Genomic DNA, 16,435 nt, shown 5'->3' with positions numbered 1-16,435 from the left:
GTACAAATACATATTTTAATTTTGAGGGAGTCAAAAAAGATAATTTCAAAATATGAGCCACACTCAGTCGTCATCATGAATTATAACCCCCTGCTCCTCATAAATCTGCTGTTCCCCATTATTCTCATCCGCTTGCATAGTATGATTCGGAACCCGTGGAGGATGAGGCCCAATTCGAGACGGAGGTGCCTTTGCCTTCTTCTCGGCATCCCCATCTACATCCATCGCAGTTGAGGAGGAAGCACCAGTCTTATTCTTCGCCGCCGCTGCCTTGCGTTTCTCACGTTTCCTTCTATTCCTATCCGTCTTCTCCTGATCTTTTCGCTGTGTCTCAGCCCTCTTCTTCTCAAATTCCTCATTTGTTTTTTCCCGTTTTGATTCCTCCTCCATCAATCGTAAGCGCTCGTATTCCCTCCGCCGACTCGCCTTGTAGACGTGAAACTCGCCCGAGCCCGCACCGGCAGATGAACCCTGAACATTCGCGACGATCTCTGGTGGTGGTCCGAGAGAGTCTAGTGTTCGCGGTTTGGATATAGGTGCTAGGTGGACTTCTTTGCTGGGGTCTTTGAAGAGGACGTTGATTTGGTTTGCTTGTTCGGAGACTGGTGTGAGCTGCCGGCGCTTCGTTGGCCGTTTGCTCCTTGGGTCTGCGCTCGTAGGGATTGAATCTTTGCCGGGTTCCGACATTTTGTTTAATGTATATTATTGTTTCGGCGATTGACTGTAGGTTGTGGTTGTATCACCAGGCTATGGTTTGCGACGGCGACAACTTTTTTGCGCTTCGCCCTGGTAGGCCTGGTATTGCAATCGCAGTTCTAAATTCTCCCTGCTCGCTATTTCTGACGAAGCCGATTTATAATGCTTATTCGTATGGTGACGCTTGCTGGTGACTGTGTTGGACAAGAACAGATGCGTTGCGGAGTAGTTGAAGCTTTGAGAAAATAAAGGTCGAAAGTCCTAGACTGACGTAAATACGGGAAAATGGGCGGCGTAAATACAATGCTCCGTTACAGAGACTAATTAATTATGTTAGTCTCCTTATAGGTAACCAACTATGCGTATGGTAACTAACGATAACGGCAACAATATATTCTCTTCATCATTGCACCTGTGTATCTCTCGACTTTGCATAAACCTCTACGAGAACATTCGGCCCGACGACGTTTTGATGTCCTTGGTCTTTGACAGAGATGCTTATTGGCAGTTTCTACATAGATGCCAATTGTCAGATTGGAAATGATACGCATAACAGATATTGTACTGCATACCAGAATGCAATTGGCCTGAATGAAAAGGAGACAGCTTGAGTAGTTTCTTGATCAATGATCAATTTTTAACTAAGCATTGAACGGTGCACATAGAAAAGCAAATCAAAGAAGAGATACTGCATACCACGAATAGAACAAACAACGAAAGAAATGGTCCATTTGTAGAGCTGGACAAACGGGCGCAAAAGAGGCAGGTGCTCAGGGCGGGTGGTACTTGCCATGTTTGCTCTCTTCTGCTTTCTACTTTTCTTCATCTCTGCTTCCTCTTGTCCTTCCAACATCTTCGTCTGGTACAGCCCCTCTTTCTATCATTTGACTTCATTGAAACCACATATATCATCAAATACTATTGATAATTTATCAATTCTTGCCCATACAAATCACTTTCCATCTGCTATTTTCGCGCTCCTCGCGTGCCCTTCATGTCATGGGGAGCTACCGTATTGGTACGTACCAAGATTATGTCTTGAGACATCCTCTCCCAACCCCTCATCCAATGCTAGCATGATTTTTTTTTTTTTTTTTTTGGTTAAAAATTGAGACCACCGATGTCGTACATTTCATCATCGAATTTTCAGATTGACTAATTATATTCACAGAGGAGTCCCCGAACAAGCGGGCTGGTTGCTCTGTCAAAGCCTGCAAAGACCACAAAATCAAGATCCAGAAAGGCGAACTTCGTCTGGGAACCTGGGTTGATAATGAGCGCTTCCAGAGCTGGTCTTACCGTCACTGGTCTGTCCTTGTTGTTGTTGTTGTCAAACGCCGTGTCTTTGAATAACTCCTTCTGATACAATTTGATAGGGGATGTGTCACTGTCAGGGTTCTTGCAAACATTCTGGAAGCCATTGAAGAAAATGGTGAACCGAACTTCGACGTGCTAGATGGATTTGAGGATCTGTCTGCTGAGAACCAGACCAAAATTAAGGAGGCTATCTTGAAGGGTGATATTGATGAAGCTGACAAGACCGATGTAAGTGAGCTGGGTCAGCTGTGTATTTGAGTATTGGTCGCTAATCGTATCTAATCCAGCACTCACTCCTTAATGGAGCAGCCGGCGAGGTAAATTGCTTACACGCTCATCATATTGTGAACAACAATCTAACATGCATTTGCAGGATGCGCAAAATGAGGCCAGTGGTTCTCCCAAGAAGGCCAAGGCTGATGCCAAAGCCAAGTCTAAGAAACGGTCTCGTGCACAGAGCGACGACGAAGAGGAAGTGCCCAGCAAGAAGACCAAAAAGACCAAAGGTGGGGCTACCGTCAAGGAAGAGCCTACCGAGGAAAAACCTTTGAGGAGCAACAGAGCACGCAAGGCCATCAAAGAAGAGTCCCCCGGGGAAGAAGAACTGCCTATCAAGCCAACTAAGAAGGCAAAAGGCAAGACCACTGTCAAAGAAGAGACTGATGAGGAGAAGCCAGCAAAGCGCAGCAGGGCTCGCAAGACCAACGAAGAGACTGCCCAGTCAGGGAAGCCCGCGAAGAAGTCCAAGAAAACGGCAGCTACTGTTGATGATCAGAGTGATGAGGAAGAGGTGGACGTCAAAGAAGAAATAGAGACAGAAGTCCAACTACCAGCAAAAAAAGCTCGTGGCAAGGTGGCCGCTGCCAGCGGCGAAAAGCCCAAGCGCGGACGTAAGAAAAAGGTCGCTGATGATGAGGAATGAGCTGGTACATATAGCCTTTCTCGTGCATTCCCTTTGGTTGCGTCTCCAAACCAAAGGGTCTTCGAGGTCAAGCCTTGCACCCGACTATTCATCTTTTCCAATTCTACTGATATCTTCTCTTGTTTAAAGGAATACATTACTTTTACTATGTGAAGGAGACTGTGTGTATAGATGTCAGAGTATGTTGATAGGAGGATAGTCGACTGGTTCACAGCATCTGGCTCAAACAATGGATAATTTATTCAAATCTGTCTTGAAGTCGAGGCTCACCAAATGAGGAGGCATAAAGAATTTCAAAAGCTCTACTTCAATGCTACAGAACCTTTTCGAAGAAATGAATAATTCTGTCAAAGTTTATAATCTCTTCAAGATATTTGTAATCAAATGCCTCAAAATTTTCTGTTATTTAAGACAAACTTCGATGCTAGACTAACTCGGCCAGATTTGAAGAATTTAGTGTACGTTGCTGTATAACCTCAAGTTTGGTATCGGCTAAAATGGTAAGTCATGAAACAGGCTACGTTCAAAAATTTGGTCTATATAATAATGGGGGCTCAAGTCTCTTTCTGTCTCGAATGCAACAATTTCTCAATTAAGTCAAATAGTTACAGACTTGTTTGTCTACTTGATCCAGATTATCATACAACTTGCAACAAAATGTCCAAAACAATTGCACTTATCAGCGGCGCGAACCAAGGCATCGGCCTCGCAACAGCAACTCGCCTCGCACGCGAACACGGCTATCAAGTCATCATCGGATCTCGCAACTCCGACAATGGCCTCAAAGCAGCGAAGGAGCTTCAATCGGAAGGTCTATCCGTTGGCAGTGTGCAACTAGACATCCTATCCGACGACTCAATTGCCAACGCAGCTAAATATATCGACCAGAAATACGGCAAATTAGATGTCCTCATTAACAACGCCGGGATCCTGCTAGATGGCGGCGCTCGCAGTGACATCACCTCAGGAATGTCACTGCGTCAACTATGGGACCTCACTCTGTCCACAAATGTCACTGGCACAGCCTGTCTGACGGAGGCCATGATTCCCTTGCTGCGCAAATCGAGTCAACGCCCGCGTGTGATCTTTGTATCGACTCGGATGGCTTCCTTGGTCGAGAGCTTGAATCCCAATACCTTGTATTACAATATCGACTATAAGATGTACGACACTAGCAAAGTCGCAGTGAACATGCTGGTCTCGAATTATGCTCGTATATTAGGCGCGGAGATGAAGGCGCGCGTCAATGCCGTCTGTCCTGGTCTCATCCAAACGCATCTCACCAATTACATTTCTTATGGCGGTAAGCCGGAGGATGGCGCTCAACGGATTTTGGAATTGGCGACTGTTGCCGACGACGATGAGACGACGGGGACATTTTCGGACAGTAATGGTGTCATATCTTGGTAGATAGCTGTTCTTGTTTTTTCTTTTCCAATCGTTGATATCAGGCACGTCGATGTCAACTCTGAGTCATGTACACAGCAAGATTTAATAGAACACCCAGATTATCAATGCCGGCATTCCATGCTTCCAACTGTGTTGCTTTTGCATGTCTTTCTGCAGGCGATCCTCTAGATGCATTCGCCAAATCGCCAAAGGTCTGTATGGAAGCAGTACTTTGAGAGCTTCTGGCCTTGTAATATTCTCTTCTCCAGTCTTCTTCGGTCTGGGCCTCCCATTCAGTCTTGGTGCAAGGTAAAGGCATGCCTTCGGTTGAATCGGCAACTCTGCAGGGCACTCCCGGCACACCGCTGCGGATTTGATATACTACGCTCAGAGCGAACCAGACCCAAGCTACTCTGTATTTCATTCTGTATCAGTGGATTTGTGTTATTTGAAAATTGATAAAGTAGTGAATACCGTTTAATTGATTCATCGAATATCCAGTCCTTCCACTGTCGATGAGGGTCATTGACTTCAGGATCAGCGTGATGGCCGATCTGCTGCAAAGTATAATCGCATATCATCTATGTTTTGATTAATTTACAATAATTGATTAAAATGTGAGGGTTAATAGTTTAATACGAACCTCATGTGCCCGTACCAACTCAAAGTCTTGTGCCGAATGCTGTGGCCCCGTGTCCATTGCGCGCATGATCAAATACAATAGAGAGCCTTGCAATGCACTGAATAGTTCGAATTTATTCATTGAACCGAGCTGGCTCGCCCCCAATATTAGCAAGATGCACTCAAAGATTAGACAAGTATAAGTACCCTGCTCATTATATCTCTGACTTCAGCCAGTATAGTTGCCCAGAGAAATGGCCTGGTATCATTCGTGCGAGAGACGAACAACTGTGCAATACCCATACAATTCGCCAACACTTGCGGGAACGTATTGCATCCTTCATACAGATAGCAGTGAGGATGCACAAAAGGCGGGAAGGTTTCACGTCGAGTCATCATCAGAGGGTATGCACGGATCATATCGATCAGCATGCTCGTGAATAGCTGTTGTGCTGGCGTCACGATCCTCTTTCGACTGAAATGGACCGTTGTGGTTGCGATTTCAGATCCAGGAATTGATGATGGTATTGGTGGTTGAACTGGAACATAACTCAGGCCTTTTTCAACGCTGATGCCTGCAGCGAAATCAAAGCTATTAGTTTGTAAAAATGAGATGAAATCATCTATTTCCGATGATAAGGTTGTTGGCATTGGTGTATCGCCAATGGCGCTTAGCTCTTTATGTTGCTTGAAGCTATCTAGCTCGGAGTCTGTTGCTGAGACTGCAGAAAGGCCATTGGTATTGTCACTGAGCATATGCCTCGAATGATCCAATCCGCCTAAATCCCCATCAAGTACATCTCCGAGGACATTCGAGGTGGATACCAACTCCAAGGCATTGGTGTTGCTTCTGCTCCTGTGGCTACTAACTATCACAGAAGTGTCATTAAACTCTTTTCGAGGTTGCTCATACACACAATCTATCTCCTTCCGAGTGCACTGATTGCATGGTGCCCGAAAATTGCACTTGATCTTGGCCTGGTTGCAAGCCCTACACGACCGAGGCCGCGTCCGTATTCGGCTTTGGTTTCTACGACAATAAGCCTCATGTCGTCGATGTTGTCTCTCTGTCCAAGTTAGACGCTTTTTTACATTCTCCTAGGCGATATCGACCCACCTTGGGTAAATGGCTTGCCGCATAGAGAGCATAGGTGGACCGGAATTGCGTTGTTTGACTCCATCGTGTGTTAACGGTGGGAAAATTTTTGATTACTCTAAGACGAATGCCGACTCAGCGACATTGTTCTCCTGGAATATCGCAAGGATTGATTCTTGCCAAAGGCATTCACTGGGGACGTCGTCACTTCACAGTCTTTCCTTCCCATCGGCCAAGTTGGCCGACGCGATACGGTATCCGCAACCATGTGATCGCACTGGAAAACGGGCGTAATCGGGGTAAACGTAATTCACAGCCATCTCAACACTCTGAATTAAAGCAAGGTAAAATGAAGTCAAAAAAGAAAAGATGATATATCCAAGCTGAAGAGAAATGCGCGCTGATGATTGGCTGTAAGGAACGCCCTCTTAGCTGTCACTGCCTGTCAACATCTCAACGATGTGCTGGTCGCCGTTGCCGGGACAACTCCAACGGCTATCGCTCGTTTGGGAACAGAAAAAACATCAAAGTCGAGGTCGACTACACCGACTCGATCATACAAGAAGTCCTACATTTCTGCATTCTACACGATTGCAACCCTGAGGAAATCAGTCAAATGCGATCAGATTGACATTCCATGCTCAAACTGAACCGGGCTTGATCCCACAGACACACATATCGCAATGAACCCCTCGACGAAACAGCCGTCGAACCAGACGTCATTATTCCAGGTCTTCCTCAGACTGCGACCCCCCATCACAAAAGAAGAAGCAGCTAATGCACACCGTGGCGAACGATATCTGAACGTTGAACCAGTTGAAACCACAAAGGTCAACGACGTCTCCGAGCCACAGAACCGTCACCCCACGCATATCACATTACAGCCGCCAAATGATTCACGAAAACGTGCAGTCGAAAAGTTCGCTTTTACTAGGGTGTTTGAAGAGAGTTCCAAGCAGTTGGAGGTATTTGAGAATACTGGCATGCCCAATTTAGTCAAAGGTGTTTTGAAAGAAGGTCGGGATGGGCTGGTTGCCACGCTCGGTGTGACGGGCAGTGGAAAGGTAAGAGATGCATTTTAAGAGACAATAGAAGACTGCTAACAGCAAACAGAGTCACACCATACTGGGCACAAAAACTCAGCGCGGTATAACACAGATGTCTCTTGACATTCTCTTTCGATCTCTTGCCAATACCATACGTTCCGCGGACAACTTTGAAGATCCAACACTTCTCGCATCTCTAAGTGCGGCAGATGCATCTGAAGCCCAGTTGTTTTCTGCTCGTAACTTTATTGACAGCATTTATGGAGACCCAACTGAACGAGGTCGAGCTTCCAGAGCTCACACTCCAATGTCCAGAGGCCAAACTCCATTGATGGTAAGCCCACTATTCATATCTGAAAGTCAGGTGTCTAATGAATTGGCTCAGGATTCGACTCACACACCCATGATACCCCGACGCCAATTGAACCAGCGTCTCAATGCTCTACCATCACTGCCCAATACCAACCATCTAGTTACAGAGATTGATTCACAAGCAGAGCACGTGGTTGTTGTCTCTATGTATGAAGTCTACAACGACCGCATCTTTGATCTACTCTCTCCATCACAGGTCTCCGGGACTGCAAGCCGAGGAGCGAACAGCCAGAAAGAGAAACGAAGAGCTCTGCTTTTCAAATCTACAGAAGGCTCACCAGACCGCAAAATCGTTGCGGGTTTACGCAAAGTCGTGTGTAGCACCTACGAAGAAGCTATGATGGTTTTGGAGACTGGCCTCACTGAGCGACGCATTGCTGGAACCGGAAGCAATAACGTCAGCTCTCGAAGCCATGGTTTCTTCTGCCTTGAAGTGAAGAAGAAAATTCGTGGGCGTCGATTTGGAGAGATTTCATGGACCGGGAATTCTCTGACTGTTGTAGACTTAGCTGGTATGTATCTTTTCCTCTTGGCGAGGCTCTTGACTAACTGAAGTAGGATCTGAACGTGCTCGAAATGCTAGGACAGCTGGTGCCACATTGGCTGAGGCTGGGAAGATTAACGAGAGTTTGATGTATCTCGGCCAATGTTTGCAGATGCAGAGTGAGATATCCGAGGGAAATAAGGTATTCTCCCCACCGCCATTCTTCTTTCTAGCGCCTCCGCTGACAAATAAGACCGTGGTGCCATACAGACAATGCAAGCTTACCGAGCTACTGTTTTCCAACTCATTCCCTTCTTCTCACTCGGCATCACATAGCCGTTATCCGCAAAAGGCAATCATGATTGTTACCGCTGACCCATTGGGTGACTTCAACGCTACCTCACAGATTCTTCGCTATTCTGCCTTGGCTCGTGAGATCACTGTTCCTCGCATCCCATCCGTCTCAAGTACAATTCTATCAAGCTCAACATCAACAACCCAAAGCCGTCCACCAACATCGACCGGCCGAATCACACCCTATACAGCGTCTACTGAAGACCTCCAAGAGGCTGCTCGGGAAATTGTTAGAATCACAGATGACTACGAGGCCTTGATTGTGAGGCTCGCAGAGGAGGAGATTGCTCGTCAAGTGGCGGAGTTCAAACTCAAAGCTGCCGAGGAAAAGTGTCTCATGATTGAGCAAGAAGTTCGAGAGGAGTGCTGGGCCGAGATGGATGACAAAATGGAAGAGGAACGCAAACGTTGGCAGGAAGCCATGGATCGACAGGTTAGTTTAAATACTTACTTGACAATTATTTCTCACTTACCAATGACTTTTATAGGCTGGCCACCATGAAGAGCACCTCGATAATAAACTAGAACTTGCCTCTCGTGGCATCAAGAGTAAGTTGCACCCTCCCCATAGTCTCAGGATACAAGCTCATTCAGACAACAGTCTACGAAGACCCAGAACCAACGGCTGATGAACGAGTCGACGAGCTTGAACGCGAGAACGAATTCCTGAGAAGCAGATTAGCCGCTCTAGAGCGTCAACTCAACGCTCGATCGTCTCCAACTCGCAAACCCAAGCCTCGCCGTACTACCGTACGCAACAGTGAAGCAGAAAATCACCATAACCTCCTCCTAAGCAGCGACAGCAGTGACTTCGAAAACATGTTTCAGCGTGTCACTGCCTTCAAAGTTGCTGAAACGTATAAGTCACCGATTAAGCCCAAGGCTGTTTTAGTGCATGGTGCTCGAAACCCGAGAAGAATGGCGTCGCGGAAGAAGGATCTGGGCCCAGAGGACGATCTATAAATAATACCTGATGAACGCGTTTTATGCTTTGTGTTCTTTATATTACTTCTATTGTATTTTTTTTTATGCCGCGTTTGGATATAGGGTTGGAATGGTCTGGAATGGTAATTATGGTTGGGCTGGTCGGACAGGAAGGTCTGGTTTGCATGGGTAGGACGGGACGGATATAGGTTTCTGGATATATTGCATGTTTTTTACGTCTTGGTGTTTTGTGATTCATTGATGTTCAGAATGTACTCGCTCGAATATCCTTCATCAATTTGCTTCAAATAGCTTTTGAATTCAAATTTAGGCCTAGGTGAACCTCCCACAAAGACGAACCCCGAGGTCAGAAATGCTTGCAAAGATAACGCCATCCACATGAGTTCCATATGCCTGTCCACAAATACCCTACCGTACAACCCTAGAATAAAAAAAACCCCCTTCCATAGTACACACAAAGTTCACATTATAACCGATCAAACATAAAACAATTGACCAAACAGCACCTAAATCACGAACTCGGCTGTATTTGTACAAGGATTCAAAGCAACATGAATCATATGTTTGGAAGAAGGTGTGCTCATATCATGACGCCTCGTCGCCATCTGCAGCAGTTTCCTCTGGGTTCTGTTGATCTGTCTTTGAAAGTTCGACATCAACAGGAGTTTCTACGCCATCAACTGCTGCAGATCCATCATCTCCTCGTTTTTCTTTCTCTTCCCCGTCTATATCTCCATCCATTTTGTCGTGGGTATGAAGCATACTTTCGTCTTCTTCGGTCTCCTCACCCTCATCGACAGTCATCATTGTTTCATCCCCGGCTTCTTCAGCAGTATCCACTTTGTCGATATCTATATCAGCATCTTCATCTTCGTCAACGTTATCCATATCTTCGTCATCGTCCGCGGCTGCTTGCAATTCCGTGTCTCCTTCCTCTCCCTCTTCGGTAATGCCGGTTTCGCCTTCCATGTCATCTTCGCCATCATGGTCATTGGCTTCATCGTCAACCGTCATGGCTTCGTCATTCCCGTCTCCATCAAGACTAACTGTGGACAGCTCAGAAACTGGTTCGGGAGACCTCATTGTTTTCAGATTCGGGAACAAAAGACTTTGCTCTACTTTTAGCTTGGCGAGTTTCTCGTCATCGATCTCGCTGAGTTCGCTTTCATCGTCGGCGCTTTCATGGAGACTAGCTGACACACTATCCTGTGCTGCAGAGGCAATTCCTGTCACAAATCCCCGAATGCTACTTACAGTGGGAACCCGAACAATTGGTGCAGTAGGGAACTTCTCTTCTTCGGCTGGGGTAGCAGCCGTTTTAGTTATTGCAGGGCGAGCATGACGACTGACAATGGCTTCGGCTCGTTTTTGAATGTCCCTGCGGGAGATACCCTTTGTTCGACCGCGTGGGACTGGTGCCTCAGATGCAGGAGCCGATGTAGGGGGCGTAGGTACATCAGCAGCACCATCGGTGTTCATCAAAAGGTGGTCAACTTTCATCCTTCCCCTGTTCTCTTCATTTGCCTGTTCAATAAACCGATGCTTATTCTCCTCATACAAGCGGGCATATATATCGGCGGTGAGGTCTTCAAACATAGTGACTTTCATGAGATTGTTGTTCAGCTTCTTGAATTCCACTGCCTCGCGAAGCAAGTCCATTGTTGGTCCACAGGTTGTCGCAAGATCTTTAAACGAGTCCAGGCGAGCGGTGTTTGTAACAAATTCATCCCAGCCTAGCTGTTTGAAGACGCCTTCTTCGTAGTGCTCGGAAATATTCCCCGCACGTCGAATAAGCTTAAAGTTCGATTAGTATAATCAATCGTACAATCATTGAGCATGCAACTCACCTTTGCATATACAATGCACATATCCTCCCAAAGCTTCGTATGGTTGATATAGTCCCCTTGCTTTTTTCTTACTCTACGCAGCAGTTGTTCGAGGCTGACATGGTCACTGATTTGTTCCAGCAATTTGGTAAAGTAAGAGACGTATTGAGTGGTATAGACATAATGACGACCTGGTCTTTCGTACTCTGGGCGCCAGACTTGTAAAACCATAGTCTTAGTAAAAATCTGTGGCATCAATTCGTTCTTTGCTGCTGCTGCTGCATCAGCATCTTCCTGACCATGGTAGTGAACCTTTGCCATGCGTGATAATATGCGATGATGCCAGTTAGATTTATCAGCATGCTTGAGTTGCTTCAAGACGTCCAGTATATATGGTGTCCACTCTTCCATATTCTGCGGAAGCGAAAGATTTTTAGACCAGGGAGTCTCAGCTAGGATCTCCCCAGCTTTACTGGGCTCTAGTAGCTTCCGCGTAACCAGTTTGTGAAGTACAGAAGCTAACCTAAAATGCGGCTCAAGTATTCGATCCGGCAACGATCCTCTTTCTTTTCGCTGCGGTAATGCTTCAATCGCATCAAGAAGAGGATCTAGGACCTCGTCGATAGTCATCATCCTAGCGTTCCCACGCGTTGCTTCGTCGCTGTTAAACATCTTCCACCGGCATTTACTCAGCATATAGTGGTTGATCCAGTAATCTGGCTTGTCAACCATAGCACGCTTGAACATGTGACCAGCAAGACTCCAAACAGAGTAGGTTCCAAGCTCCTTAAACGGTTTGCCTGTATATAGCTCCTGGCTTTCAAATCGGCTGAAATGGCGTTCAATATCTCCGAGACTGAAAGCGGCCATATTTAGCGGTTCACGTGAGGATGCATATAACCGCATTCCAAAGTCGGTGAACAGCTCCGAAATTGTCTGCCGTGTCTTTGAATCATCTTCAGCGGCTCTTAATGCACCTGCAACTGCCATGGCATAGCAGTGGATTGCGTTGCGCTGGATGCTTGCTAACTCGGATTGATTATTGTTGATCTTGTCAGAGGACCATATGATGTCTTCTTCGAGTTTAGTATCGTAGGTTTGAGCGAGTCTATACCAGGTCTCCCATCGTCCTGTGGCATATTCCAGATCTTGCCGAAAGTATCCAATGGCATCATCGAGGTCATTGGTAGGTACTGCATTCAACCGTTTTTGAGAACGAAACTTCGTCAAGGACGCATGACCAAGCAAGAAGTACCACCCTTTCTTTGCATTCTCAGCGTATGTCATAGGTAAAGATCTTAATGCAAGACCACCAACGCCTCGCACAAGTTCGAATAGTTCCGTTGGATTGATAGGCGACTTGAGATAAGCCGATAAGATTCGCTTGTTGAAGGATAACGATGAGTGCTTGACAGGCCCAATAGCCTGTTGCACCTTTTCGATGGTGGTTTTCAAATCAGACTTAGACAGGTCCTTCATATTCAGTCGATTGACCTGCATGAGAACAAAGTCTATCATCATCGCTGCAGATTGTGCGTTTGGCTTTTCGGTCGGGCACCCATGATCAGAAGTCCCCAACTGATTGGAAAATTTGAAACCGTGAAGATCAAGAAGAACTTGCGCAATATCAAACTCGCAATCTTCCTGGGTCTCGAGACTTAAAAGCTCCGATTTCATCAGACGGAGCAAGACCTTGTCGGCATATTTGCAAGTTAATCGGATCCCAAGGGCATTGTGGACAGCTCTGAGATACTGAATCTGATAATCTGATGGCGTAGAAAATTTTTCCTTTTCCTGTATCATGAACTCTTTCAAAAGTGTATACTGTAAGACCCAACACCTGACCTGCATATCTCGAAGTTTTTCCTTGAAATTTTCGAGAGATTTTCCGAGAGCGCCTCGATGTTCCAACGCCGGTCGTTGCCCTACTTTGACTGCATCTTCATACAGTGCGAAGCTATGAAGAAGTCTTGATAGATGAGCGACAGCGGTCATCGAAGAGCGCAAGTGGTCAACGTCAATGCATTCGAATGATTTCACAGGATCATCAATTAGCTGTGGTATGAGCTTGGTCAAGATGTTATTGGTCGACTTCAACCACCTAAGCAATATTGAAGGCCGATCATCTTGCGTCTCAAGATAGACTTGTCCCCGAAGTTCCTTGACAATTGCCTCAATACTCCGAAGTTGGCACGACACGACTTTGGGAACATAGTCAATAGCCCGATAAGCATCTTGTAATCTACGCCATAGGAAAAGGCGAAGCGTTGCATCCCCCTTATCAAGGAATGAGGTTAACTCTCGAAAGTGAACGGGAACAGGTGAGGTGGTACCGTCGCTTGTGCCATTTTCTTCGACATATTTGACGGAAGCAGGGTCCAGAACTGGCTCAATACTTTCTATTAAAGAAACCGGATCTTCCCCTTCTGACCCAAAAATTCTCATGAAAAATCCCATTGAGTTGAGCCGCGTAATCTCCTGATCCAAGGCCGCAGCAGAAATTTCAGGCATAAACGCATTGTTGGTGAGTGTTATCTCTGGGTTACCAAATGATACTAGAGCGTCTTTGAGATCTTGAAGACAGAGCATGATATAATCACGGCTAACATCTTCACCCATATTTGAATAAAAGGTCATTGACCAAAGGTGGCGAAGAGAAATCCTATCAAGTTGCTCGCTCGGTGGCTCAGCATCCAAGAGATTGTTGACCGCGGTTTGTGCCAACGCGCCCCATCTGGTTAAGCGATCACGTTGCAAAGTACGGGTTCCTTGATCGATCTCGCTATTTGGGTTGTTCATATGAGCATAGATGTCTAGGTGAAGCTCGTGAATTGCCTGTATCATATCCACCTTGGCGTAAAGATCATTGATGGGTGTCAAGCACATGTTCGATGTTGCTTGTTGCAAAGCTTGCTGCTCGCTTTCACAAATGACGTCAACCAGCCTTTCGTAAATGTAATCGTCTTCCTGAATAAGAAGCTGTACAACTGTCTCCTTCAAACCTTCGGGCCACGGTAAAGAAACATAAGGCGATTCATGTGAGAGTCCGCCAGACACTGTATCGGAGAACTGGGCCCTCCCGGGCTGTAGAAGGCTGCTCAGCCATTCAAAGCTAACTTCATGAACATGAAGCCAACGGTCATTAATGTACGATGTAAACTCGGCCAAGCCACTGCTTTCAAACAGGGCTTTCTTTTTGCTAGCTTTCTGTGTGGATTTCCGTGAATGATCAAGAAATATTGCTAGCCCGGAGCGTTGTCTGCCACGACTGTCCTGTAACGCCGTGGAACTATCTCCCTGCATAGCGGAACGAGCTCGTTCTTCATTCCAGGTTCTGAGGGCAGTTTGGAGATCTTGAACCAGTATCGAATCAACCTCTTTGGATTGCTGAGAATTGGGGCTGTTTGAAAGAGCCATTTGTTGTTTGAGATCGTCGACCGTCCCGAGAACTTCAATTCCTGCCTTTGACAGCAAATCGCCCACAGTTCCGAACATCCATTCATCGGCATGAGCAAATTCTTCCAGACGATCATCGTAATATCTGTTATCGAAATTGATATCCTCTGTCTGTTGCAAGTTATCTACATTCGACTCCCTGGCGCGAATACGACGACTTTTGGTCCTTACGTTGTCCCCCATCTCATCATTGGCAATGGATGTTGAGGACCGTTTTCTGGGATTGGCATTGGCTGATATGCTATCGGCATTATCCACTGCCTTGTCCTCCGTTGTTGTACCTTGGGTATTGGCAGGCTGTCCGGAGAAACCTTCGAGAGATTCTCTTAGCTGTGATTCCGCACGTTGGTCGATTGAGGATTGGTCATCCACTGGTTCGATTGTATTTGGAGCTTCAAGCATTGCCGTTGGTTTCTCAGTAACAACGTCGTTCGCAGGCACTGGCAGCGTCGTGTCGCCTGGACTTTGTGGAGAGGCTTCTTCAGAGGGTATTTCGATGCCCACAGCGGCACCAGGCTCGGGAACGCCTGGGGTTTGTCGTAACTCCGTCAGTAGCTGCATAATAGCTTTGCCAACAGCGTCCCATGTTCTCTCAGGAGGTTTTACGAAATGACGGTTCAACGGTTGTTTCTGAGCAGAAGAAGCTATATCTGATATATTTTGCGACAATCCAGGGAGATACTGATACGGATCTTGAGAGTGTTTCCCAAAAAATCGAAACAATGATGGCCGTGGTTTCTTCAGTGGCGGCGCCTGAATAGCGGAAAGCTCGTCCTTCAACGCATGAATTGTTTTGCGGAGATCCTCAGCTGCAAATGCCTCATCCAGACCTAGCTGCTCGGTTCGTACTTCAACCTCGTTATCGTCACCAACTAGAACACTCTCCAAACAATACCGAGCCAGACGGTAGCTATTCAACGCCCCTCCTACGCGGGCGCTTTTCCGCCAAAGATCCAAATCTGTATCATCTCGTTCCAGAGCATCTGCAAACATACCCATAGCCGACCGCGACTCCTTGGTGATAGCCGAACGCTGTTCATCCTCAGATGAAGGCTGCTTCCGAAGGGTCTCCTTCAAGACGTCCAAGAGGAACTGTCCATTGTTTTTGTACGAAAGGTATATCGTTTGAGGTAGAGCACTCGCCGCCGCGTCATTAACATCGATTTCCCCGAGCGCATCAGCAGCAACGTCGTCGTTGTCTCCGTCTGTGAGGGCATTTCGTTGGTAGTCCGAAATCGATTCCGGGTATTTGAAGACATCGGATTGTAAGAGAGCGGCGTACGCATCTTTGGCCTGTGGGTAAAAGGCCGGTCCTTGAGAATGTAGTTTGAGGGCATTCTGGTACAGCTTGAGAGCCTCTTCGATTTGGATCTCTTTAGTATCGTCGACCTCTTCTTGAATGTCCTCCGCGGGTTCGATATTTAGGGCAGTAAAGCTCGCCATGGTCGAAAAGCTTGAAGCATCCCGCTAGGAAATATTGACTGGAGGTATGCGAAGTTGTCAGAAATGTGGCGATGCAGTCAGCAGCTCTGCTGCTACAATTAAACGTTGAAGATGGCGCATTCAGAACATCACGATTTGTCGATTTGACTGGAAGCTGGATCCAGCAAAGAACGGGCAGAGTATCGACAACGATCAACAATATAACAGCAGTTCTCAAATCGCCTGAGGCGTATGTTGTCTGTTGTCTGTTGTTGGGTTTGTTGTGGCTGGATTGAAGGGAAATGGACGGGGTAGATGTTCACAAATGATCCGCAGGCAGGAACACGTCTAGACGCCAGGCGCGCTCGGGGAAGCTACGACGGAAGCTCTGGCGCTAAAAAGCCTAAAAGAGCGCAAGTCTGCCACGGAACCCTCTCTGGCGGGAGGGCCAATAGGAAGCGCTGTTTGCTGGCTGCTCTCTTTACTATG

General features: G+C 46.6%; 6 protein-coding genes across 6 annotated transcripts; 3 read left to right on the top strand and 3 right to left on the bottom strand.

Moving 5' to 3' along the window:
* Window positions 1-63: 63 nt before the first annotated feature.
* EYB26_000756 (uncharacterized protein) lies at window positions 64-687 on the bottom strand (the record flags this gene model as incomplete). Its single annotated transcript, XM_054260072.1, has 1 exon — window positions 64-687. The coding sequence occupies one exon, from the start codon at window positions 685-687 to the stop codon at window positions 64-66; it is 624 nt and encodes a 207-aa protein (XP_054116047.1).
* A 1,008-nt stretch (window positions 688-1,695) lies between these two features.
* EYB26_000755 (uncharacterized protein) lies at window positions 1,696-2,935 on the top strand (the record flags this gene model as incomplete). Its single annotated transcript, XM_054260071.1, has 5 exons — window positions 1,696-1,714; window positions 1,868-2,003; window positions 2,073-2,241; window positions 2,301-2,330; window positions 2,387-2,935. 5 exons carry the CDS (start codon window positions 1,696-1,698, stop codon window positions 2,933-2,935), a joined length of 903 nt encoding a protein of 300 aa, XP_054116046.1.
* A 657-nt stretch (window positions 2,936-3,592) lies between these two features.
* EYB26_000754 (uncharacterized protein) lies at window positions 3,593-4,345 on the top strand (the record flags this gene model as incomplete). Its single annotated transcript, XM_054260070.1, has 1 exon — window positions 3,593-4,345. The coding sequence occupies one exon, from the start codon at window positions 3,593-3,595 to the stop codon at window positions 4,343-4,345; it is 753 nt and encodes a 250-aa protein (XP_054116045.1).
* A 52-nt stretch (window positions 4,346-4,397) lies between these two features.
* Window positions 4,398-6,126, bottom strand: EYB26_000753 (uncharacterized protein; the record flags this gene model as incomplete). The annotated part of the gene is made up of 6 exons (XM_054260069.1): window positions 4,398-4,737; window positions 4,799-4,905; window positions 4,968-5,096; window positions 5,153-5,814; window positions 5,941-6,012; window positions 6,063-6,126. 6 exons carry the CDS (start codon window positions 6,124-6,126, stop codon window positions 4,398-4,400), a joined length of 1,374 nt encoding a protein of 457 aa, XP_054116044.1.
* Window positions 6,127-6,724: 598 nt separating this feature from the next.
* On the top strand, window positions 6,725-9,260 carry EYB26_000752 (uncharacterized protein; the record flags this gene model as incomplete). Its single annotated transcript, XM_054260068.1, has 7 exons — window positions 6,725-7,105; window positions 7,155-7,421; window positions 7,473-7,971; window positions 8,018-8,145; window positions 8,197-8,730; window positions 8,786-8,846; window positions 8,899-9,260. The coding sequence occupies 7 exons, from the start codon at window positions 6,725-6,727 to the stop codon at window positions 9,258-9,260; spliced, it is 2,232 nt and encodes a 743-aa protein (XP_054116043.1).
* Window positions 9,261-9,827: 567 nt separating this feature from the next.
* EYB26_000751 (uncharacterized protein) lies at window positions 9,828-15,967 on the bottom strand (the record flags this gene model as incomplete). Its single annotated transcript, XM_054260067.1, has 2 exons — window positions 9,828-11,036; window positions 11,090-15,967. 2 exons carry the CDS (start codon window positions 15,965-15,967, stop codon window positions 9,828-9,830), a joined length of 6,087 nt encoding a protein of 2,028 aa, XP_054116042.1.
* Between the last annotated feature and the right edge of the window lie 468 nt (window positions 15,968-16,435).

This window comes from Talaromyces marneffei, chromosome 1 (assembly GCF_009556855.1).
Source record: "Talaromyces marneffei chromosome 1, complete sequence".
Classification (NCBI taxonomy): domain Eukaryota; kingdom Fungi; phylum Ascomycota; class Eurotiomycetes; order Eurotiales; family Trichocomaceae; genus Talaromyces; species Talaromyces marneffei.
The sequence above is the reverse complement of the archived record's forward strand: the minus strand, read 5'-3'. Positions and strand labels throughout refer to the sequence as shown.